We start from the raw sequence: 26,745 nt of genomic DNA, 5'->3' as shown, positions 1-26,745 counted from the left end.
TCGTCGTAGCCTCGGGGGCTGGCATCACGTCAGTAGGCTCCTGCTTTTGAGCATCGATGCGATCGCCTCCACCAATTCTGTTCCCTGGTTGCAGAGACTGAACTGGCTGGGGCATCACTTCCGTGTCCACTCCAACAGCATACAGTCCACTGTCGGAAACCATGGCCATGTTCACTCTAACTTTCACATAGAGCATCACTCAAAGGTCAAATGGCGTGATCAATTGTGTATTAGTCAACTAAAAATGTAATTAATTTAGGAGAAAAGAACAAACCAGAAGCGACGCTTGCGTTACTTCCGGTCAACCCTAATTTTAAGTTTAATTGTTCAAATCAAATGAATTTTACCTATTAAAGGGGAGCCACGTCACTTTTTACGAGCCCGAAAACACACGAGCGCCAGGGTTAAGTACCCCAGGGGCGTGTCGAAGAGGGACGGAGAAGACCACACCCATCAGCTTGAATCTTGTCTACAAATTTTATAAAATTGGTTTAAAATCATATATTAATATGAAATAACCTCAACTTGGTACTCGCTGTACTCACAGGTCCAGCACAGGGTATGTTCTGCTGGGAGTCAAATCAAGGCAAACAATTCTCAAAATCTCACAGCTACGTTTGTAAAGTTGATACAATGACTCGAACATCAAGGCATACATTTGGAATAATTCTGCAGAGTTCTTGAAATATCAAAACAGACGTTTTCCCTTGATTAAACATGAAATGAGAGTCCGCCCGGTCGACTTTGCAGTTCCTCTCGACTCCTGCGGGTGGTGCCTTGCACGCACGTTTGGATATTAAGCTAATAGTTTGTTGCTGTATTTGCATCCCATCGTCGATTGGTCCCTTTTTGGCCTGTTGTGAGTTCAAACGAAGAAAGGACTCTTTGATTACTGTAAACCAAGATTTCGAGGGGACCTGCTAATTAATTTTGGGTCCACAGGGTCTTATTGGGGGAGTCTCACAGCAGGGCGGCTTCGAAGGCTGCAGTTTATCAAACTGTGGGGAACCACTGTGTCACCTCCGTTTGCGGGGAGCATGTACGTACAATTGCGTTGACCTGACCATTGGAGCCATAGAAAATACAGATTTTTTTTTAAATTCAAACTGTCTCTCAAAATAGTCCAATGCTGTGGTAAAACAAAACAAGTTGCATCCCCTTAATGGGGTTTCCTTTGGGGCTGCCGGCAACTGTTCAAGGGCCATGTCCGCCCTGTCACTCATTTGTGTGATTACCTCAGCCCAGGTGAATCGTTGCCATATCTTCTCATCCCTACCAGCCCACATTCTCTTTTTGGGTATCATATTCCCATTCCTCTCTCTTCATCGTCTTTCTATAGCTTCGCTGGACGACAACTGCCTCTCGACTTGTAAGTCCTGTTGCCACCATGTAGAGTCTTTCACCATCAGTGGCTCCATCTCAATGGGATGGTATACAGGCCAACACTTATGTATCGAGTCATGAAGCCTCTGCCACTGCTGTTATAAATGTTCTTGGGCGAACGGATGCGGGTTGACTTCCAGTGAATGGGACCAGTGGAGCCATCGGAGTGACAGCCCTGGTCAGCTGCCATCCTTCCGCGCCTCTGGCTGAAATTACTCAACCAGCGGCTGACTCACCTAAGCAGATCGTACACTACCACAACTGGCTTTCGTCCCAGGCACAGGTACACACATCAAACAGTCGATCTCCACCGCCGAGGTCCCATTGGGCATAAATCCTCAGACTCGGGAGAAAGTTGTCTTGGCAGTGGGCACACACGTAGGCTCCCATTACTTTGACTGGGTTCGGTCCTCCAGTTAGTAATTGACCGAGTACATCTGGTGGGCATCTGGGCTTCATGAACCCCAGTCCCATCTATACTGTCTGCAATGTCTTTTCTGTCAGGCAGATGACACATTGGGTGTCGGCTGTTTGCCACCAAATCGTTTCTTTGCTGGGGGTTAACCATCCCCTCTTCGTGTTGTTTATAATAGAGTCAACACTCTCCTGGCTTTGCAGTGATCGATCTCCTGGTGATGATTGCGCCTTTGTTAGCAGTCAGTCTAACAAAGGGTGGCACGGGGGCTGCTCCGCCCTTCATCTCTCATTTTCTTTTGTTATTTCTTGGCTTGAGTTGGAGCAATTGTTGGTTTCAACCCTTGGACTCCCCGCTTTTTCAGGCGCACTGTGTTAAAATCCAAAATCTCTGTTAGTCTGTCAGAAACATACAATATAACTGATTGCTTGGGGGGTTGCTGGCTGTGTTGCAAGTGATTTTACTCAGATTGAGATCTTTTACTAAGATCCTGAATAGCCTACGCTAAATTGCTTTTTCGTTCACTCTGAGATTATGCACGCTGTTAGCAACAGGTCTAAAATGGGTTGCAAAACCAAACAGTGGATATGAGAGACAACAGTTAATGGAAACCTCCAAGCAAACTACAGCACTACATTCTCAATTTTTCTTCCTCCTTTGTGGTGAGTTCAAGTAACACTTCAGACAAGTGGCAAATTTCCCTTGGATGATTGGGCCGTCTGCATCCGTAAAGCCACTTTATTTTTTGTCTCTGCGGTAATAGTTTTGCAGACAAAACATACCAAGATTTCGTATTCCGTATTTAAAAGAGAGTTTTGTGGTTTAGGTAGCTCTGATGGTTTTGAACATTGAACATTTGCGAGAGGACCGCAAGTACAAAATGGTGTTTGAAGTAATAGAATTGGAAGTGTTAGCAGAAGAGGCAAACAAACACTGTGTCCTTGGTTTGCACCTGCTGCAGAAAATAGATCCATCGCGCCCATAATTTTGGTAAAGCCAGCAACCACACAAAAGCTGTGCTTATTTTGATGTAATCGCTCCCAAAACCAGTCAGTATCTGGCCTGACTACCATTTGCCTCACGCAGTGCAACGCATCTCCTTCGCATAGAGTTAATCAGGTTGTGATTTTGGTCCACTCCTCTTCAATGGCTGTGCGAAGTTGCTGGATATTGGCAGGAACTGGAACACGCTATCGTATACGCCGATCCAGAGCATCCCTAACATGCTCAATGGGTGACATGTCCGGGGAGTATGCTGGCCATGCAAGAACTGGGATGTTTTCAGCTTCCATGAATGGAAGTGGACGAAACCATTCATCAGCAGGGGCTGTAAAACACTATAGTGTTTTCCTTGTAAAACACTATCGTGTGGGCACAAACGGGGTAGCCGGCGGGGTGGCTGACTTTCAGTCTGGGGCCGCCCCTGGCAATTTGTCTCAGGTTTGCTAAATCACATTGCTCATGCTAAATTAATCAATACTCTTCCTCCTGATTATGCCCGGTCACTAGATCATCTTAAACATTTGTGTGTGTGTGCACGTTTGAGCCCCTCTTTGCATGCTCAAACATTCAGTAAATATTTTGTCTTTTTCATGAGGCTCTGGCCCAGATGCCCCACCTCGTCCACAGTGCCAGTGGAGATATGACTCCTGCATCAGCCCCTGTTTCAAAACCTGCAGCGACCCATCAGCAGAAGCCTGTGTGGCCATCCCACAGTGAGACTTTTTTCAACATTTTTATTCACACTAACAGTCAGGAGGGATAGTTATGTCACTATAATCTAAGCAGGTAGAATGGGCAAGTGGTTAGCACATCTGCCTCACAGTTCTAAGGTTCAGTGTGGAGTTGGCATGGTCGCTCCGTGATTACATGGGTTTTCTCCAGATATTCTGGCTTCCTCCCACATTCCCAAAACATGCATACTTGTATGTTACATTGAAAACTTTAAATTGTCCATAGATGTGAATGTGAATACTTTTTTTGTCTATATGTGCCTTGCGATTGGCTGCTGACCAGTCTAGGGTTATACTCTTACTCAGTCAGCTGGGATAAATGCACCTCACCTGTGAATCGAGGGAAGATAAGTGACAAAGAAAATGGATGGATCGATAGTCTTAAGAATTTTCTCAACATATAACGTGCATTGTCATGAGCATTGAATACCTTGCATATTCCTCATAGTGCAGAGACTGAGCTCACTAAAGTCCATCACTGTTGATGTAGAAAATGACATCATAGATACGTTTTAAAGTTAACTTTGGACTGGTTTTCTGTAAGATAATTTTTTTCGGTATTTATCTGTGTAGCGTGGAGGGCTGCCTTCCTCTCTGCCCCCCATACATGGTCCTGGATGAAGTGACTCGTCATTGTGTCTATGTCGAAGACTGTGAGTATTTCACTGATGTGTATCTTGGATGCAAGTATTTATGTTATTATACAATATTTGATGCCATTGCGATATTAAGTAGTCATAATGTGTACAGTATAGTCATAATATGATTTATAAATCAGTAGCCCACACTGAAATGAACAGGAACTATCAGTGGTAAATCTGAGTCTGTGAGTACAGTATATCAATCTCTGTTCTCCTCTTAACATTCTTTTCATGGTTTTGGTTTTAGGTATTAAAGCCCCTGTTATTATACCCATAATTCCAACCGGTGCCATGCCAAGCTCTGGGTCTATGTCTATGTCCTCCACAACAACCACTGCCTCACTCAAGACAACTACTGCCCCATCTGCCGCTTCTCAGTCTACTCCCACCAAATTCACCACCCCTCTTCCTGCTGTGAGCACATCAACATCTGCTTCCATAACACCATTTTTTGATGAGTCAACTCGACCAACCATCCACTTTCCTACTGGATTTTTTGCACCTTCCAGAACAGCAGCAACTCTTTCACCATTGACTACTACTGTAAGGCCTGAGGTGGTTGAACCATTGTTGACTCTAAAAGTGACACAAGCCCGTACCACTGCTGAGAGTGCAACCGTCAGCCCCTTTGGATCCAGCACCTTCAGGTTGAGCAGTGCTCCCTTTGTAATCCCTTCTCTCATCTGGTTAACTTCCTCCACAAGGCCAACTGACTCCCTCCGGCCCCTCTTCACACCAAAGACTACCACCGCAGCAGAATTAACGACAAGATCTACTCAGGGTCCAACCTCCACTTCTCCGCTTACCACCAAGGAGTCCACAGAGACTACACATTCAGTAGTGGTGTTTCCATTTGGAACCACATCTTATACTAGGCCAGCTTCAGAGATTCCAAAAGTGACAGAATGGACCACTGTACCCAGATCTACTGACACGACATACACAGAATCTAGGAGCAAAAAGCCTTTTACAGTGGGGAAAACTCCCCCAATCTACCCAGTTGAACCCATCACTCCTGGTTTACTAAGCACAGCCTCTTCAACCACTTCTTCACTTTTTACCCCACCTCCTGTAAAAACAGCAACCATATCAATGGCGACAGTCACTTCAGCGAAGATCACAGACTCAGTTACTCCAGTTGAACCCTTTAAAACAAGCACAACAACACACTCCATTAGTCCAAAGACAACAGCTACTCCTATTTCTGAACTTACCACAGCGAAGGTGATTTTAACCACCCCAGCTGCTCCTGAGATACCAATATCAGCGCCAGTCCACGTCGTTCTGACTACAACTCTGCCCAGTTCTTCCTCAGCTGCCTCAGACCAGCAAGCAACAGGAAAGACAACAACCATACTCGAATCTACTGTGTCCAAAATAACTGCTGCCACCATATCAATGACTGCTCAGCCACCCCCTAAGCTTACAGCTACAATTCCTGGGTCTACCTCCTCCGCTCAGTCTATAACCTCAAGACTTCCAAAGGTAGCTGTAGCCACTACTCTGGCTACCAGCCCAATTTTATCAGCAAAAACTGTGCCACCAGTGCGCCCAAGCGAAACTGTTGTTCCTCCACTATCACCAAGTTCCACCAGACAGACCACACAACCTTGGCCTCCTAAACATTTCCTCAGCTCCTCCAGCCAGTTGTACAATCTTACAAAAAAGACAACACCTCAGCGCACCTCTCAAACTCTTTCACAGGTGGTCAGTTTGACTAAAACAACTGAATTACCTCGATTTCCGGAGTCAGGGCCAGCCATCATCTCTGCTACACCAGCAGATACAGTCAAAACCACAACTGCTAAGACTACATCTCAGGCGATGTCTACAGCAGAATTTATGACCAAGACACAAGTTACACCAGAGCAACCACCTAGATCAGTTGTTCCTAATACGTCTCTCACCACAGGACCTATAAGACTTGCCATTGTAACCACCACACTCAGAGGTGTTCCAGTACAATCAGTCACAGTGACAACACGTCCAGTGACAAGTGGAATGGAATTTAAAAGAGCCACAACCACACCAATCCTATCTGTCTTTCTCCCAGACACAGCTACTTCTCCTTCCACCTCAAGAAAAACAACTTCCTCTGACAAGGTCACCACACAGCTTGTATCAGCTGTAAGCTCTACATCTGCTGCAACAACTACAACTGCAACTCCACGGATGTCCTCTATCGGGCTGACACAGAGGGTTCCAGTGACAACAAGAGTTACACCCAAAATCACATCAACCGAGAGGCCAGTCACAGTCAAGCTAACTATGGAAACAAAACCCCTGGAAGCAACCACCAAACCAACCAGCTCACCAACTATCATGCCAAAGGAAGGCAAAACAACTTTATTAGGTGTTACAGCTCCAACCAAATCCACATCAGGAGAACAATTGACTACAGTGAGCACACCTACAGCAACAACAACTGCAGCCACAACCGGAGTGCCGAGTTTGACTACCTCAGTGGCCCCACCTTCCATGCCTGAGTCAACCATAGCAATCTCTGGTCTGACACCCACAGAGTCTGAGGTGCCACCAAACACTTCCCAACCAGTGACATCGCCACCATTCATTATGACAATCCTGAATCGCACTAGTCCTGGTGCAACAACACCTTTTGCAACAGTGGATAAAACCAAGCCCACTTCAGACAGCATAACATCCACGGCTGTATCATTCACTCAGATGTGCACGGTGGGTTCACTTTACATCATCCGCATTCTTAATGTAATAGTCATTAATATACCATTTCACTTTGTCTTTATCATATTAGTAAGTAAGAAATATTTAAATTATTTACTGTATATAGCAGTTACAAAGCGCATACCAGCACGTACACGAGCAAAGTTGAACAGGTTAAAAAGACAAGCAAGAAGAAAATAGACGAGAGCAGACATGACACCAAGGAAGAATCTAAGTGGACGAAACCGATCAAAACAAAAAAGGACAGGGCATGGGAATAAGAGGTAGTTCTAAGGAATTTGGAATCAGATTTTTGCCAAAAAGATTCACACAAGACTTTTTAAGTTGCAAACAAAAAACAAGACTATCAAACAAAACTTATTGAATTGCAAACAAAATATAAAACTTTGAGCGATATAAAGTAATTTAAGCAAAAACACATTCTTAAAAGTAAATATTGTACCCAGTCTGTGCTGACGCTCCTTAAAGAAGACATCGTTGTGTACTTGTGTGTTAGAAAAGGAGACTAAGGGAATCATTCTCTTGCCAGCAGCAAGGGGGAATTTATTGTACAACACAAAACAATTGTCCAGAATTTCAGCCACGGCCCTCATGCACACCTCTTCTTTGGCAATCTCAATAACGACTCCTGCATTTTTGTTAGCTGTCGACTCATCAAATAATGATTATTTTTAACATATAGCATATTGTACTTGTTTCCTAACAACCATAGGCATTTTTTAATATTTTACAACTAATTGAAAGTGCAGTCATATAACCAAATGTAAATGTGTAAAACAGCAGCACCAAAATACAGAAAAAGAGAGCTGACATACCTGTGTCCAACATAAAAAATTTGAACAGAACTTCAGCCATGGCTCTCATGCTCACCTTGAAGGAAAACGGAGAAAACAGAATCTGCTATAGAATCAGAATCAGAATCATCTTTATTTGCCAAGTATGTCCAAAAAACACACAAGGAATTTGTCTCCGGTCGTTGGAGCCGCTCTAGTACGACAACAGACAGTCAATTGACAGAGAACACTTTGGAGACACGAAGACATTGACCAAAAAAAAAAAAAAAAAAAAAAAAAAAAAAAAACTGTCGCTGAGCAATAAAGGGTTAATAGTTATCTGGTAATGCCGGGACATTATTATTATTATTATTATTTTTTGACAATTGTGCAAAAGATGCAGAGTCCTCTAGCACTTAGAGCAGTTCAAATGACTAATATTGCAATAGTCCGGTGCAATGACCATTGTGCAAAGGGCGCCGAGACGTCAAGCGAGTAGTACGATACTCTGGGAGAATGTTGATTGTGCAAATGTTGCAGATACTCCTCAGTCAGTGTGCAAATGGAGCAGATGCTACTCTGGCATGAATGGCCAGTATTGGTCAACAACAGATATGCAAATAGTGCAGCGTGGTGAGACTACTACAGTGAGTGCACGAGTAATATATAATTGGACCGACAGAAATGTGACATCAAACTCAAGACAAAAAGACAAAAAATTGCCAGAATGTTGCAATGTAATTGTAGGTTAGGTGTTTAAGAAGTTGATTGCAAGAGGGAAGAAGCTGTTGGAATGTTTGCTAGTTCTAGTTTGCATTGATCGGTAGCGCCTACCTGAGGGAAGGAGCCGGAAGAGCCAGTGACCGGTATGCGGAGGGTCCGAGAGGATTTTGCACGCCCTTGTCTTAGTTGTGGCAGCGTGCAAGTCCTCAAGGGTGGGTAGGGGGGTACCGACAATCCTTTCAGCAGTTTTGATTGTCCGTTGCAGTCGGAGTTTGTCTTTTTTTTGTAGCATCACCAAATCAGACTGTGATGGAAGAACACAGGACCGATTCGATGACCGCTGTGTAGAACTGCCTCAGCAGCTCCTGTGGCAGGCTGTGCTTTCTCAGAAGCCGCAGGAAGTACATCCTCTGCTGGGCCTTTTTGAGGATGGAGTTGATGTTGATCGCCCACTTGAGGTTCTTCAGTTAATTGAACCTGAGAGGTAATTGAACTTCCCAGGAAGTTGAAGGTCTCGACGGTTGACACAAGGCAGCTGGACAGTGTGAGGGGCAGCTGTGGCGAAGGATGCCTCCTGAAGTCCACGATCATCTCTACAGTCTTGAGCGTGTTCAGCTCCAGGTTGTGTCGGCTGCACCACAGCTCCAGCCGCTCCACTTCCTGTCGATATGCAGACTCATCACCGTCCTTGATGAGGCTGATGACAGTGGTGTCATCTGCAAACTTCAGAAGTTTGACAGCCGGGTGCGTTGAGGTGCAGTCGTTCGTGTAGAGAGAGAAGAGCAGCGGAGAGAGGACACAACCTTGGGGCGCCCCAGTGCTGATGCTGCGTGTGGATGAGGTGGCCTCCCGCAGCCTCACCTGCTGTGTCCTGGCCGTCAGGAAGCTGTAAATCCACTGGCAGATGGCAGGTGAGACGCTGAGCTGGAGAAGCTTGGAGGAAAGGAGTTCAGGGATGATCGTGTTGAACGCGGAGCTGAAGTCCACGAACAGGATCCTCACGTAGGTCCCTGCACTGTTGAGGTGTTCTAGGATGAAGTGGGGGCCTGTGACGCTCTTGAGGTGATCCAGCATGAGACGTTCAAAGGACTTCATGACCACAAATGTCAAGGCGACAGGCCTGTAGTCATTTAGACCTGAGATTGTAGGTTTCTTGGGGACTGGAATGATGGTGGAGCGTTTGAAACAGGATGGTACTTCGCACAGTTCAGATCTGAGTGAAGACTGGAGCGAGCTTGTCTGCGCAGACTTTGAGGCAGGATGGTCTGGGCCTGCCGCTTTGTTCATCTTTTGTTGTTTGAAGATGCGCCTCACATCCTGTTCGCGGATGGTTAAGGCAGAAGTCAGTGGTGTGATAGTGGTCAGTGGTGCGGCTGGATGGGTGTGGTGTGTGAAAGTGTCCTTTTCAAATCTGCAGTAGAAGGTATTCAAGTCATTGGCTAGTGTGCTATTGTTCTCAGCTTGGGGGGATCGTCGCTTGTAATTTGTCAACGATTGGAATGCATGCCAGACTGATTTAGAGGGTTAGCGCTAAACTGTTTTTCCAACTTTGCTGCATAGTTCCTCTTTGCAATGTTAATTTCTTTAGTTAGCTGGTTTCTAGCTCGATTATACATGGCCCTGTCACCGCTTTGATATGCGTCCTCCTTAGCTTGGCGAAGGTGCTTAAGTTTGGCAGTGAACCACGGCTTGTTATTGTTGAATGTGCGAAATGACTTTGTTGGTACGCACACATCTTCACAGAAACTGATACAGGATATGACAGTGTCCGTATATTCATCCAGGCTGCCAGCTGAATTTTCAAAGACACTCCAGTCTGTGCAGTCTAAACAGCTTTGAAGTTCCATCTTTGCTTCATTGGTCCACTTTTTCACTGTTTTCACTGTAGGCTTCGCGCATTTACGTTCTTGCCTGTATGTCGGTATTAAGTGAATTAGCAGTGATCAGACGAGTCCAGGGCTGCACGAGGTATAGCACGGTGTGCATTATATAGCGTAGTATAGCAGTGGTCCAAAATGTTATTTTCCCTGGTAGGACAGTCGATGTGCTGCTTGTATTTAGGGAGTTCGTGGTTGACTTTAGCTTTGTTAAAGCAAATTTCGTTGACTTGTTCGGCGAGCATTAGCAGTGCGGCGTTCGTGTTAGCTTGAGGCGTGAAGGGAATATAGAATACTTTATATTGTAATATGTAATGATAACTAGTTTGGAAGGTAAGCGAGTATGTGTATTGAGTAGGTATAAGAGGTAGGAGTATATTGCAGGAAGGCCCCCCCCATCAGGGGGTATTTGGAGACAAATAAGAAACCGATGTCAAGGAAGAAAGGAACTGCGGGAAGCTACTATAAACATTGAATGCAGGCGACACCTGGAGGCGAAGTCTGGAGCCAGATCAGATGGTCCGCAGAACAACGACGACGTCAGATTACGGACCAATCAGACGACAGCGATTCCATACTGGCCGTTTGAAACATTGTATAAGTCCGGGGTAGAATCAGACTATTTTATCTGCTAAGGATAAGATGGGGTCGTTACGAACCCAGAGCTCTGCAAATGTATAGACTCCTCTGTCAGGAATCAATTGGTTGGTTTTGATACATTGTTGTGAACGAAGTTCTTTCACGAAAACGAGCACGCTTGGAACCACGGGAGTTAGGAGATTTTAAAACACAGGTTCCTTCAATATATATATGATATGTACAGCTGTTGAACTTTTTTTTAACATTTCTTCTCTGTTTTTGTTTCAAAATCAGCCTCTATATGCGGAGATTGTTGATGAGTGCACCAAGTTTATCTGTGTCAACAACCAGCTCATGTTCTTCAATAAGTCCGAAAACTGCCCCTTCTCCTCTGAGCCGCTGAACTGTGGCCTTCTTGGCTTTGCCGTCTTGGTCAATGGTGACAAATGCTGCCCCCAGTGGGACTGTCCATGTAAGAGAAACACAGAAATGATTGATTTATAAATGAAATGAAATTATGTTCAACAAGCATAAGGTAACTGTAAATTCAGTTGTAGATTCAATTCCTCCTATTCAAAGAGATCATAGTGTCACTATTTCATGGTTTCTTCTCCAGGTCGCTGCTCTGTTTTTCCAGACTTGAACGTGATCACATTTGATGGGAACAGTGTTGCCATCTATAAAGCTGCCTCGTTCATACTGACCCAGCTACCCAATGAAACAGTCAGTGTACTTGTTCAGGAGTGCCCTGCTGGATCAGAGTCACCGGTGAGCCAACTGTCAAACTTTGCAAGCTCTTACCGTCAATTTAATACTCAGTCACTGATTGTTATGTGAATGTCATTTTCAAAGCTTTGGTGGAATTTTACGAAACTATGTCTGGTTTCACTCAACATCACCTACAATTCCAATCACATCATCATCGACAGGCTCCAGAGGAGGGTAGGACAAAGCCCGTTATTTGCGTTGTGTCTAGTAACTCACACATGAGAGCGGTAAGACTCCAGTATGAAATCAATTATTAACGCGAGCAAATGCAAACTTTCCCCCAGCTCTCTGTCAACTCACGGTATGCCAGGCCTCATTTTAAAAGGTTTGGTTTTGAGATCTACGACACAGGCAACATGTATCTGATCCGAAGCCCAGCCGGTCTCAAGCTGCAGTGGTATCACAGCACTGGAATGATGGTGATCGACAGTGACAACCCCAGCAAGAAGCTGCCCACCGTGGGCCTCTGTGGTATGAACTGCCTTCAATAGTAATTTCAGCATGGTATTTCAGTTTTGGTCAACGAATAGTCCGTAAAACCCCAAACACAAAGCTGGAAAATGTATCCCTCCTTCCCTTCCTTTTTCCGGACCGCTTATCCTCACGTGCTGGAGCCCATCCCAGCTGATTCTGGGTGAGAGGCAGGGGACACCCTGAACTGGTCACCAGCCAATTGCATCCATCCATTTTCCAAACCGCTTATCAGTAGGGTCGCGGACGTGCTGGAGCCTACCACAGCTAACTTTGGGTAGAGGCGTGTTACAACATGAGCTGGTCGGCAGCCGATCGCAGGGCACAAATAAACGATCATTTGCATCCCACAATCGAGCTACCATGCATGTTTTTGGAATGTGGGAAAAAACTGGAGTACCCGGAGGAAACCCACGCAGGTGTAGCGGACATGCACGCAGCAACTTTGAGGCGTCACAGACACTCGTGACCGCCTGAGAACTGCCACTCCTCCACGCTGCCCTGCTGTGAGACGGCGACGAGGACAATGCCTGGTTTACGTCAAGTGGACCTTAACCTCATGAGCAGCTTCCCGTCAAATTGATTCCTGGCTTCAAAAGACTCCTTCCCCGACCAAAAGATTGGAGGGACACTCCCTTCAAGCAGACTGTGTGGTTAATATTCACCCATGCGCGTGAGGCGCCACCCACTGGCGTTGAGAGGAACTGCATGCGGAACTTGTGGACGTGCCTTTGATGTTTGTTAACGGAAGATAAAATGTCCGTTTTTATACCTTGCAAACTAGAAATATTCCAAATGAATGCCTTGGTGTCTGTGTCCTACGTCCTCGGCAAGATTTTGAAAGCTGTTCAAGATGTGATATCAAACAGTACAACTGTTGTATTGAACCATAAGCAACCAATCTGCCACGACCAAAGTTTAAACAGTGATTCTATACGTGAGAGTACAAAGTTGGTAATGTTTGAGATTATGATTTTCAAATCTATTTTCTCAAATTTGTGGACAAGATTCAGGCTGGTGGGCGTGGTCTTCTCCAAGTCGGCACGCCCCGCATCTGGGGTATTTAACTCTAAACTCACACCTTTCTCAGTTGAGTAGAACTGGAGTAGAGTTGAGGCTTCTTTTTCCTTCTGCGCTGGTAGCTCGCCAGCTGGGTGGCCTCCAGCCACCCCTCCCCCTTCTTTTGTTCCCTTTTTGTCCTCGGGCACCTCCGGGTGCCACCACGTGCACGAACATCCGCCACGACCGAGCCGGCGGCGTGTTTCGATCGAAGAGGTCGAGCGTGCGGCTCCGATCGCTTTCCCGAGCCACGATCGCTCGGCGGGGCCTCGACGACCAGCTGGCGGCATCCCGGACGAATCCCCCACGCCTCTGAGGGCCAGAGCTTTGCCCGCAACCGGGTCCACCGGCAGTGAAGTTATGAGCGCATCCCAAACGGGACAACAACTCTCCTTTCCTATTTCTTTTTATTTTTGTGCATCGGGTTTTTCTTCAACCGAACCTTCTTCGTTTTCGTCCGAGACCACCCCAAAGACCAGCCGGTCTGCGTTCGTGAGTCGACACTGCAGTCCTTACTATGACGTACAACATCAGTGCGTAATCATTGTGGGGAAATGACCAGCTTCATACGAAATCCCAACTTTGTCTTCACTCGCTCTGACTCAACGCATTAAACATCCTATTTTCCATTTTCGTACGCCTTATTTTCTTTCTTTCTTTTACCACAAAGACAATAAACAAAGTGATGAATATGTCATTTCCTTTTTTGGGTAGGGCGTTGTGGTTACATTCTTGCTGTGAGGCACGAATGTTCTGGGTTGTATGTTTTCCCCTTTACGCCAGGGGTCACCAACCGTGTCGCCCCCCCGGCACCCTATGAGTCGCCCGCAAGCCTGTTTTGAAAATAGTTCACCAGTGCGACGCTTAATATTTTTGTGTTGGTATTCTAAAAACAAAAACAAAAAAAGCAACACTTAACCGTGTGATACATCTAGCAAAGACAATGCTTATGCATCTGAGACTTTTGACAAAAAGTACTTTCAAGTCATAAACAGACCTGGGCAAGAGTTTTTTTTTATTGATTATTGATTATTATTTAACCTTTCATGTTCAGCTGCATCGCCATGCTGAATGGTGAATCTGTATGCCTTTTGTGCTGCAACACTTTTGCTGTGCAATAGGGGAGTTGGAAATACTCCCTCTGCTTATTTTTTACCTTTTTTTAATCTGATGTTTTTTGAAGATGCAGCCGGACAGAAAAAGGTTTTAGGGGACAGAACGGACAACGGCAATAGGGGTGGGAACCACAGCAGTGGTCTAGATATCTGACCACAAGTAAAGTTGCAAAAGTCAAATCATGTTCTTATTTGTGGACGGCGGGGACACTCGGTGAGGACATGCAGCAACTAACCAATAGGACAGGATGAGACGGAACAGGGCAGAGCAGGGCAGGACACGATGTGGGAAATGAGCGAGGCAGTGCTCTTGAGGAGTGGTGTGTTGAGATGCTTTGATAGGGTCTAAACACCTGGAAGAACCTGTGAGTTGATATCTGGTCCCAGCACTAGCAATGAAAACCTATAGCGTGTCTATGGAACTTATTCGTGAATGAGCGCCACATCGCATGCATGTTAGTCAGCTGGTGTACGGGTTGCTGAAGGGTGGGCCTCCACCCGCGAGGGGGGTCAAGCCACCGAGCCCATCCCACGGGGGACCCAGCCGGGGGGGACGCCACCCACTCCCCGGGACTCAGGGCGGTCCGCCAGCCCAACCCATGCGCCCCAACCAGGGTACCGGCTCCACCCCACCCACCGATGCCCAATCCACAGGCCCCACCCCCAACAGGGCCCAACGCAGGAGCAAGATGCCACCCGAAAAAGGTCACATTGCTGCAAAAACGAGCCCATGTCAAGCGCCTGTCGCGAGCGATTACGGGCGAGGGTGCCAGGAGAGGGGAAAGGAAAGACGCTGACGCAATCAGAATCATCTTGATTTGCCAAGTATCTCCAAAAAAAACACACAAGGATATTTTCTCCGGTAGGTGGAGCTGCTCTTGTCAACAGAACACTTAAAGACATTGACAAAAAAAAAAGAAAAACAGTCACTGAGCAATAAAGGGTTGCTAGTTGTCTGGTAATGCCGGTACATTTTTAATGTTTTAATGTTTTGACAATTGTGCAAAGGATGCAGAGTCCTCTAGCACTTAGAGCAGTTGGAATGACTCATATTGCAATAGTCCGGCGCCATGAGCGTTGTGCAAAGGGCGCCGAGACTTCAAGGAGTGGATGCGGTTTCAAGTGACGAGTAGTGCGATCGTCTGGGACAATGTTGGTTGTGAGGGAAGGACAGGACAAGGACAGGGTAGGCAGCATGCAGGACAAGCGTCGTGGCACGTATTTGATCAACAGGTGAAAGTCGAGCGGTGTGTATTTTCAGCGCATTCAGCGGCCATGCCCACAGCGTCCTACAGCTATGAGGAAGTCTCTGCTTTTCATGATTTTGGAGCCTCATTTTAAATACTTGATTTTAAAAATTATTATTATTCATTCAAATTTGACAAGGCTTGTTAACAACACCCTTCTCTGTGGTGTGTCAAATGTATGACCTTTTAATTTCCCTTTAAATAATGAATCCCCTTATCAAGAGAATTTATTATCACAGCTCGAAGTTACTAATCATTAAAACGCAAAAGTAGTGGCTCGAGCATACCGGATGTCAGTCATAAAGCGGAGGTGTGCTTCTGCATCTGCACACGCTAATACCCCCTTACCCTTAAGGTTTCTGTGATGGAGACCCAAATAATGACCTGACCCTGGCCAATGGCACCACTGTGGAGAGGAGCGACGATCCATCTCGCTTCATCGACAGCTGGCGGGTTCCGAACACCACCACCTATGTCAGTCCCAGTCGGCGCAGAGAGTTCAACTGTTCCACCGGTGACTGCTCCCAGTGCCTGGTCATGTTGCAGAAACCGGCCTTCTACCCATGCCATGCCTTTGTAGGTTTACACATCGATCAGGTTACTTTTGCCGTTATTATGGTTTGTCAGCCTCAACCAAGCTAACCCGTTGGACGTAATAAAGCATTATGAAATCATGTGAGGACTAATTTGCAAAGATGAACATTTTATTTTTCTAGGTCTCTCCAAGCACTTTCTGTGAAGTTTGGGTCCAAGATGTGGAGTATGTGAACAACCAGTGTGTGGCACTTGCTGCCTACGTAGCCTCTTGCCACAAATTCAACATCTGCATTGAGTGGAGGAGACCAGATTACTGTCGTAAGATTAAATCCTCAAAACACAGCCGCCTTTATTCATTGTTTTTTTTCTCACATTTTTAAACCATAGTTGGAATTTTCCAATGCATTTTGTGTCAGCAATGAGATTATCGAATTGACACACACACTCACACATCCGTTCAGTCACGCACAACTCAGCAGAAGACGACGGGGGGATCAAATGTGTCAATGCTTCCATTTTTGACAGTCGACATCATTTTGAACCTTACAGAGACATGACACCTATGACGAGGTTCTTGAATTGCATGCAATATATATTTAAAGCTACCACCCCTACTAATTTCACTTCCAATGGTATGAATGTTTGGTTTCTCCACACCCTTCAACCGACCCGACTATATTCTCCCTGTATTTAACTGGCTTGTCCAAATCTTGTTCAGCAAACTTGAAACGAGCTTTGACGTGCTTCTTTTTTTCCAGCAATGGGGTCTCGCGTGGGGAGCGTGCATACAGTCCATGGCGGCGAAGTACATTAGTCACTGTTTTCCTTTTGACAACAGTACCTGCTAATTGCAGGCCGTTTTGAAGCTCTCCAGAGGTGGTCCTTGGCTCTTGGGCAACTCGTCTGATTATTCTTTGCACTCCTGTGTGGCAAATTTTGCGAGCAGCACCTGATCGAGGCAAATCTATGGTGGTATGATTGGCAAGTGTGCTCACTGGAACAGTCAGAAGCCTAGATATGGGCCTGTAACCAATGCCATCGTTATGTTTTGCAACAATTAGTTTGCGACGGTCTTGAGACAGCTCTTTGCTCTTACCTATCATGAGATGTGTCTTGACTCGCACCTCGGCAATGAGAGCTTTTTGTAAGCCATCAATTAGGACTGAACCAGCTGATATTCATTTGCACTGACAAGGGGCTGGATTGCTGTTTGATTATTGATAGATTTTAGGTGTTGTCTTAGCTTCCCATACCTTTTTGCACCTCCCTTTCTTCATGTGTTCAATACTTTTTCCCTGTCATTTCACACTTTTACACACAACTTGATTTTTGAGCTTATTTGTTCTACTTGCTTTGTATCTATGAGTTACTTGGGCCTTCTTGATCGATTTTGCAGCATAATTAAACGTATCATCTGGTCATCTAGGTCCATTTGTTCGAGCAGACACTGTTCCTTTTGTTGTTGCTTTGTTCCTTGTTACGGAAACCAAAGTCAAAACGTCTACCGGAAACGGCCAAAAAATGCAGAGGAAACTCCACCCTGTGGTGTCCTAGCCAACACCAGCCAGAGCGACACCCACGGCTTGGAGGGTAACTGCGGTACGTTTTCAAAACTGCGTGAGTTGCGCTTGAGTATAAAGGCAAACTGCGCGCGGGATAGCCGCAGTGACGTCAGAGCGGTCGCTGCGCAAGTATAAAGAAACCTTAATTCCTCTATGTTTCCCTGCGATTGGCTGGCAACCAGTTCAGGGTGTACCTCCTGCCCGGTGATAGCTGGGATAGGCCCCAGCACGCCCGCGACCCGAGTGAGGAGAAGCGGCTCAGAAAATGGATGGATGGATTATTATGAATCAGTTTATTTGAAAGGGGACAATGCAATTTCATAAAACACATGAAGTACACATGGTTAAAAAAGCCCGAATTAGCCAGAAGGCGAGTTTTCATCTGTAGTCCGCTGGCCATGATGTCAAAAAGCAGTCAAATACATCTACAAGACAATATCATACAGGATACATCATCAAAGACTTACTATACTATTAAGAGAGAATAAAACCACAAATCATTTGATCATAACAAAAAAAAAAAAAAAACATCATAACATACTTGTCTTTTAGTGTTGGCAGCTATAGGTGTTAACTAGCCACATTTTGCGTTTTTTTGTGAAGGCCTTGTATGTTGTAAGCAGTTGAACCTCCTTCCACTCCGGCGGCCGACTTACTGAAAGTGCTCCTGCGCAGAGGAATGAGACGGTCGCCTCTGACAGAGCCTCGAGTGACACGCTCACAGCCGTCCGTTTCTTGGGCTGATGAACTCAGCCAGAGGAGCTGGAGCCAAACCGTGCAGTACTTTAGAAATCAAATTGACATCTGCAAATATGTGAAGACTGTCCCAGTTTAAAAGACTGTATTTTTTTTAAATTGCACAGTGATGATAGTGCCTTGCTTTTTTATCCATCACTTTAATAACTTGTTTGTACAAAACTTCCAATGTTTTTTTTTGCATTCTGACCAGCCTGGGACCAACTGGTTATCCAATAGTTAAAGTGACTAAGAATCATTGAATGCAAGTAAATTTCTGCGGCTTCAGTTGACATTTCATTTCGAATTGCACGAAAATTTGCGAGGTTTAATTTTATATTTTTACACAAATTGTCAATATGGGCTTTAAAGGAAAGCTGTGAATCTATTATTAACCCAAGATATTTGTATTGGCTGACAATTTGCATTTTTTTCCTCCATTAACAAGTATGCCTACAGTTTTAGAAACGTTTAGCTGTAGACAGCACTCCTGAAACCAAGTTGTGACACAGGACATTGTATTAGTGAGTTTAGCAGCAACAGTATCTTTGGAGCGACCATGAACAAAGAAAACCGTGTCGTCGGCATACATTACGCACTCTGCTTCAGAACAAACAGTGGGCAAATCGTTGATATATAAGACTAAATAAAAGGGGGCCTAATATTGATCCCCGAGGGACTCCAGAGGTTAGCCTAAGAGACGCTGATCTGAAGTTGTTAACTGATACAGATTGTGTTCGGTCATGCAGATATGATTCAATCCAGCTCACAGCTTAAATTTTGAGAGCTTGGTAAGAAGAACAGAGTGATTTACTGTGTCGAAAGCTTTCCTGAGGTCCAAGAACACCGCCCCTACAACTCCACCCATTTTCTCAATGAAGAGGCATGTAGCCATTTCAGTGGAATGCTTGGATCTGAAACCAAACTGCATGGCGTGGAGAGAGGGGGAGCTGCTGTTTAAATAATGGACACCCATTTTTCTGCAACTTTGGAAATGGCCGGAAGAATGCTTATAGTTCGGTAGTTATTCAGAGAAGTCGAGTCACCGGATTTAAAGACGGGCAACAATAGCAGATTTCCAGGCCTTTGGAAAGATGAATGATTGAGGCAATAGGAGGAGCAAGAGTTGAGCCGAGATCTTTGAGCATGCTCGTGTCCATTCCAAAAACATCCTTTGCCTTAGTGAATCAATTCAATCGATAACTTTGTTCTCAGTAATATTTGTAATAGTAAATAAAGAACTGCGTTGCAGACAATGCAGGGTATTCCTTCCTTTGTTTTACTGCAAACTTGTCCTCAGTTCCCAAACGTTTATTGAATGTTGTTCAAAGAAAAGGTGATGTAACACAGTGGCAAACATGAGCCTGTCCCATCTTTTTTGGAACGTATTGCAGCCATATAATTCTAAGTTAATGATTATTTGCTAAAAACAATCAAGTTTATCAGTTTGAACATTAACTATCTTGTCTTTGTAGTGTATTCAATTCAATATAGGTTGAACATGATTTGCAAATCGTTGTATTCTGTTTTGATTGGTTTAACACAACATCCCAACTTCATTGGAATTGGGCTTGTATTTAGGGAGTGCGTGGTTGAGTTCAGCTTTGTGAAAGTCCCCAAGAATAATGAGGGGGGAATCTGGGTGCTTTTTTTCAATTTCGTCTACTTGTTCAGCAAGTGTTAGCAGTGCGGCATTGGTCATAGCTTGAGGAGGAATGTAAACACCTACGAGGACGAAAGATGCGAACTCACGCGGCGAGTAGAATGACTTACAGTTCAAAAACAGCGACTCCAAGTCCGGGCTGAGCTCCGTGACGTCGGTACACCCATTTTTGTTGATATAGAAGCATATCCCGCTGCCTTTTGTTTTCCCCAATAACTCCTTGGCGCGGTCCGGTCTGCCCGGTATCGTTGGAAGCCCGGAAGCATTACGGCGCAGTCTGGGATGCGTTCACAGAGCCATGTCTCCGTGAAGCACAGGGCGGCGGAATGTCCGAAGTCTTTCATGGTCTTTGTGAGAAGATGAAGCGCGTCCATTTTGTTGGGTAGGGAGCGTAGATTCGCGAGTGAATCGACAGGAGCGCCATTCGGAACCCTGTCTTACGGACCTACACTCCTGCTCTTCTGCCCCTCCAAGCTTGGTACATCGCGCATCACATTTACGGAATGAGAGGTCTTCAATGACAGTAGATTGAAGTGACCTTAAAAGCGTCTCAAAAAGTATGGAATTTGTGTCATTTTTGCATCTGTTAAATTCACATTTCTTTTGCAGAAACACTGTCCAGTACATTTACTTTCTGCAACAGTTCTCGTCTCTCTTCCTGTAGCCTTCATGTGTCCTGAAACTCTGCGCTATCAAGCCTGCCTGCCGGCCTGCAGATCTCAGTCATGTTCCAAGCAAGATTTTGACTTCGACACAGACCACTGCTCAGGCCTTACCGAGGGTTGTGCTTGCCCTGAAGGAACGCTACTCCATCGGCCATTCACTGCCCTCTGCATACCCCCCAACAAGTGTGGTAAGAGTCAATAATATCAGTTTGTATGGGAAAAAAAACATCATGAGAGCACTTGGACACATCAATTGTGGCGTTTGTGTAGCCTGCACTGACAGTTCTGGCATTCCACGCGCACATGGTGAGGTGTGGAAAGCCTCAAAGGACTCCTGCTGCACGTACCGCTGCGATGTGGACGTAGTCATCCCCGCGGAGCACAAGTGTTCCGCCACGATGCCGCCTGTGTGCCAGCGAGTCGGGGAGGTGGTCGTCAGCCTGGCCGACGACACCGGCTGCTGTCCCCGTAAAATCTGCGGTAAGGATGCAAAGGAGCTTTGAGTGTCCACCCCACCACCCGTGCAGTATGGAGATCATCATATTGGTCATGTGCAGGGTGTAAAAAGATAAGATGTCATATGCCTTTTCAGTGTGTAATCCTACTCATTGTGACCTCCTGCCTCCTGACTGTAAATATGGGGAGAAGCTGGTGTCATACTACCGAAAGGACTCGTGCTGCCCAGACTATGTGTGCGGTGAGTACAGAGTGACACCTCTTGACCCAAAATAGTCCTGCGAGTGCTGGGCGATGAATCAATTTCATCGATGAATTCAAGTTTGTTAGCGGCTTCCGGAGTTCAAATGGCATCCCCGCAGATGTGCACTTCTTACCTTAACCACGTGGCTGTGAACAGAGAGGAGCAGGTTTATTAAAGCAGAGTCGGAAAAAAAGATTTACTTCTGTTAAAGTTGATGGAGACTTAAAAAATAAATAAATATATATATAATAATTTATATCCGGACAAATAAAGCAAATCCCAAAAGGCAAAAAAAAAGGAAAATTATTGAGTAATTTACTTTTTCTGTAAGTAAAGGGGAACATTAAAAAAAAACATGCATTTGAAAATTCGATTTGAAGGCAATATCGCCCAGCCCTTACAAAACTCAACGGAACTGTATTAGCAGAAGCATATCGGTCCTGGTACCAGTGAGAATGTTTGTTAGGAACTCTTTACATTGTACGAGCATTGTTTACTCAAAGTCAAATTTATTGTGGAACAGAGCTTCTCAGCTGGGACCTTCATTTACCCATTGTCATTATTTGTGACCCAAGCAAATGCATTTCGAAAAGGGTTAGCCTTTGAAAATATATTGACGTCATCTACATAACTGCATTATGTGCAAAGTGCATTTCAGAGCACATTTAAGTGGTCCGAAAAAGAAAAAAAAGAATCTACAAAAGTCAACATTTCTCTGATCAAACTAAAAATGAACATGGCAATTGAATGTGTAAAATATCCTAAGTCCACTTCATAGTGGTGTTCCTTTTCATCCTCAAAGTACAACTCCAAAACTGGGTCATCTTTATGCTTTAGCATCTTTCTTCCGAAAAGCAGCACACACGTTTTGCTCTGCTGCACATTTTCCAAAAGAAATGTTTGCTTTCAAAACTAAACGTGGACATCAGCGTTCAGATTCATTCTCCTCTGACCAGTGGCGGGCAGTGCATTTCGGACATGGGATTTGGCTCAGCAGCCAAATACCCCCACTGATGAATGCACTTGGGAAGTTGACAATCTAAAATTGTTTATCTTCCATTACGACATTGAACCTTTTCACGAGCCTACCTAGCTAATTCATTATGCTCTCATTTTTAAAAATTGTATAACATTGTAGACTTGCGGCACTGCTGTCGGAATACTTTTCAAAGGCAGTTCTGAACGAATCTGCACACTTTTAGCCTGACACGGTCGCAATTCCTTCCCATCGATTCGATCGGATAAACCGGGCTAACTCAAGTCGATGCGCTGTTTTAGCAGGCAAAAGTGCGACTGTGGTTCTCGTACCAAATCTTTACGCTACAGCAGTTCACAATCATGATGTATGTAATGACATGACAAATACCTAAAAACCTTCAAGAAAATACGTCATACTCACCAGAGATGTGTTTTATTTCGAGACAAACTCTATCCTCTTTTGCTTGCTGTGTGTGTTGGGTCATAGTTTTTCACGTGGTGAATAAGTCCTTTACCAGGTTGACTGACACATATGCCATCCAGCTCCAAGTATTGTCCTAATTACTGGCACAATGTCCAGCGTGTCTTGAAAAGTCACCCTTGGAAATCAAATTTGAATCATTAATTTCCATCATGCCGGCACGGTGATCGACAGGTTAGCACATCTGCCTCACGGTTTTGAGGACCCGGGTTCAAATCCAGCCTAGCCCGCGTGGAGTTTGCATGTTCTCCCCGTGTCGACGTGGATTTTCTCCGGCTACTCCGGTTTCCTCCCACATCTCGTCAACATGCATGGTAGGTTAACTGGAGACGCTAAATTGCCCGCAGGTGTGAATGTGAGTTTGTTTTTAGATGTGCCCCGCCTCTTGCTCGGAGTCAGCTGGGATAGGCTCCAGCACCCCTGCGACCTTAGTGAGGATAAGCGGTACGGAAAATGAATGAATGAATGAATCATTTCCATCATGTTCATCATCTCGCTCAACCGCCGGCTTCACGTAACGTTATGAAGGGAAAATCGAAACCGATAACAGGATGGACACAATTCCAAATTCCTGCTCTGTGGCGCTGTTTATTGAATCTGAAATCTGGTGGGTTCAGATTGGTTTGAAAAAAGAACCGGACTTTTCTATTGTGAGTATTTGGCGTCGGCCACCAATCTTGAGTCTGAAGGCCCTTGGAAGATTACATTCATATGGCAACACAGAGAAGCTGAAATCTGATTGGACCCCCAAAAGTAACACTGACACATGCTATGAAATGTATACATATATAAAAGAATCCACTTTTATGTAAGTTGTAAATGCCGGTTAGTGCTTTTGATAAGCGTTAGGCCAGCAGAGAAGTCTTTGGCCTTTTCCTTTATGACTTGCTGCCTGTGACCCATCCTTAATAGATGAGTCCACTGCTGTAGAACACAGATCAACGCTTTGTTGATCTTGAAAGGACACTTTGTGAAATGAAGGAAGAAATAATTGAAAGTTGAGACATTTTCCATCACAACAGGTTAGTACTTGCAGAAATTCTACAGCTGTTTGAGTCATTTATCGAGACAATAATGGGTTACAGAGTGTGATCCCTCAAGTTGTGAGCCAGAGATTCCCACCTGTCGAAGTGACCAGTCTTTAATCGCAACCCGAACTCATGATAGTTGCTGCCTGACTCACATCTGCAGTAAGTATCAAACTTTTCGAAGCAAATACATTATTTTCGATTCGGGTGTATCGGCAGTAAGTTTTCCTAATGTAATCGTTTGTGTGTCGTACAGTATCATGACGTGAGTGTGTGTGTTTCCTATAGTGTGTTCATCTTGTGTGGGAACGCCGCCACTTTGTCAGGATTGGGAGGTATTGACGGTGGACCGGAACACCACAGACCGCTGCTGCCCTACCTACCAATGTGGTCAGCTAACATAAACACAAACATTTACAAAAAACATAATCATATCATTTTACTCTCGGCTTTTACTCCTTAATTTATGAGAACGACTGGACAATTCTTTCATTAATTGAATAATTACACATTTGGACAGTTTTAAATGTACAGTGGAACCTTGATATAATGGACCAAAGGGAGGATGGTGGGGGGGGGGGGGGGGGGGTTTGTCCCATATAGCTTTTCCAATACATTGAAGCACTTTTTTTTTTATGAGGCCATTTGCACCCATATTTCTGTACAGTACAAAATTGTTATATATATATATGTGTATATATATATATATATATATATATATATATGTGTGTGTATATATATGTATGTATATGTATATATATATGTATGTATATATACATATATATATGTATGTATATATGTATGTATGTATATATATATATGTATGTATGTATATACAACCCAAATTCTAATGATGTTGTGACAGAATACAATGATTTGCAAATAAGGTTCAACCTATGTTTAATCTATTGTTTTTAGCAAATAATCATGAACTTAGAATTTGATGGCTGCAACACGTTCCAAAAGAGCTGGGACAGGCTCATGTTTACCAATGTTGGTTTTTTTGCTGCCTTACCGCTTCCATGCAGTGATTTCTCCAGATTCTCTGAACCTTTTGATGACATTATGGACCGTAGATGATGAAATCCCTCAATTCCTTGCAAGTGTACATTGAGGAACATTGTCCTGAAACTGTTCGACGATTTCCTCACGCACTTGTTGACAAAGAGGTGAACCTCGCCCCATCTTTGCTGTTCCCAATGAGCCGGTTCACCTGTGGGATGTTCCAAACAGGCGTTTGATGAGCATTCCTCAACTTGATGACTTTGTCTTTTTTGCCACCTGTCCCAGCTTTTTGGGAACGTGTTGCAGCCATCAAATTCTAATTTAATGATTATTTGGTCAAAACAATCAAGTTGATCAGTTTAAACAGTACATATCTTGTTTTTGTAGTGTATTCAATGAAATATAGGTTGAACATGATTTGCAAATCATTGTATTCTGTTTTGATTGATGTTTAACACAACGTCCCAACTTGATTGGAATTGGGCTTGTATTATATACCAAAATAACACCTCATATTTTGTGCGTGTAGTATGTGAGCCCTCTAGGTGTCCTCAGCTCAGCTGTCCTTTTGGGAAGTCAGTGGTGTCGGTGTCCATTTCAGATCATTGCTGTGCCAGTCATACATGCGGTACAAGCTGAAATATTTGAAATATTATTCTGTGTCGCATTCACAGTATAAACCAGATTATCTTGAAGTGCTTTGTCTTCAAATATGTCATGATTTCTGTTTTCAGAGTGTTCCTGTGACAAGATTACCCCTCCTAAATGTGGAATGGTAAATTCTAGTTCTTACAATTGTTTTTCTACCTTTTTTCCTTATTTTTTTTACACGCTATATATATATGTTATAGGATGGGTGATCCATCTCTGAGTTTAAATATTGCCTTATGTAATGTTGACATATACAGTACATCAGTGGTCTCCCAATATTTTCTGCACCCTGGAATGGTTTCATGCGTGTATTTTGATGGAGTGTGGGTTCAGTTCCCGCTCAGTGACGGTGTGAATGGGTGTCTGTATCTACATGTGCCCTGTGGCTGACGAGCGACCAGTTCGGGGTGTCGTCTGCCTTTCACCCGTAGTCAGCTGGGATAGGCTCCAGCACTGAAAACGCCTCATAACGTTGAATGGTGTTTGAAATGTTTCAGACTTGCGAAAGCTTCGTCTTTTTACGATATCTATCTGAGATTTGTATCAAGATAAGAGACCTCCATAAAAGCAGGAAAAGAACACATTGTGTACAGAACCTCTCTCTTTTTTTGATTTGCTCCAGAGCAAGTCGGCAGATACAGACTCACGCTGTCCCGCTTAGAACGCTTTTTGACGTTCATTCCATTTGTAGATGATCTCATGTATTATCCAGCGAGCGAAGGTTGCAAAGGAAGATGCGTAGGAGAGGTGTTCTGTCTGAGGAGCCGTTAGGGACATTTTTCAGCATTCGCTTTCACACTTACTACTCAAAGGCTCTCATAAACACTTATTGAATGGTCTTATGAACACTAGTCAAATACTCTCATACGCACTACTGAAAGTCTTGCTCTCATAAACACGTCAATCCCATTCACCCACGCATATCAGTCAGGATCTCATCCCCGATCTCATCCCCCGATCTCAGGGCACTCCACCCTTTTCCGACTGAGGACCACGGTCTCAGATTTGGAGGTGCCGATTCTCATCCCAGCCGCTTCTCACACTGCTGCGAACCGCTCCAGTGAGAGTTGGAGATCATGGCTTGATGAAGCCAACATCATCTGCATTATAGCTCATAGCAAATAAAAAAACCCAGATTTAGAAACTAAAATATAACACGAAAAACAATTAATTCAAGAAATAGTCATTTTTAATGTAGAAATTGGGCAGGAATTTGCCCTCTGAAAAGTACTTCAGTGTTTGTCATCTATGAG

General features: G+C 44.5%; 1 protein-coding gene across 2 annotated transcripts in view; it reads left to right on the top strand.

The window, feature by feature from the left end:
* otog (otogelin) overlaps nt 1-26,745 on the top strand; it is an 87,357-nt gene that overhangs the window by 43,462 nt on the left and 17,150 nt on the right. For both annotated transcript variants that reach the window (XM_061750100.1, XM_061750109.1), the window contains exons 34-49: nt 3,396-3,513; nt 4,105-4,184; nt 4,420-6,866; nt 11,122-11,299; nt 11,444-11,595; nt 11,680-11,769; nt 11,880-12,066; nt 15,843-16,063; nt 16,204-16,342; nt 20,649-20,837; nt 20,920-21,129; nt 21,242-21,346; nt 23,894-23,998; nt 24,125-24,226; nt 25,371-25,469; nt 25,576-25,616. In XM_061750100.1, coding sequence (XP_061606084.1) covers nt 3,396-3,513; nt 4,105-4,184; nt 4,420-6,866; nt 11,122-11,299; nt 11,444-11,595; nt 11,680-11,769; nt 11,880-12,066; nt 15,843-16,063; nt 16,204-16,342; nt 20,649-20,837; nt 20,920-21,129; nt 21,242-21,346; nt 23,894-23,998; nt 24,125-24,226; nt 25,371-25,469; nt 25,576-25,616 — 4,463 coding nt within the window. The remainder of the gene's footprint in view (nt 1-3,395; nt 3,514-4,104; nt 4,185-4,419; nt 6,867-11,121; nt 11,300-11,443; nt 11,596-11,679; nt 11,770-11,879; nt 12,067-15,842; nt 16,064-16,203; nt 16,343-20,648; nt 20,838-20,919; nt 21,130-21,241; nt 21,347-23,893; nt 23,999-24,124; nt 24,227-25,370; nt 25,470-25,575; nt 25,617-26,745) is intronic.

The sequence above is a fragment of the Phyllopteryx taeniolatus genome, chromosome 2, assembly GCF_024500385.1.
Source record: "Phyllopteryx taeniolatus isolate TA_2022b chromosome 2, UOR_Ptae_1.2, whole genome shotgun sequence".
Lineage (NCBI taxonomy): Eukaryota > Metazoa > Chordata > Actinopteri > Syngnathiformes > Syngnathidae > Phyllopteryx > Phyllopteryx taeniolatus.
The sequence above is the reverse complement of the archived record's forward strand: the minus strand, read 5'-3'. Positions and strand labels throughout refer to the sequence as shown.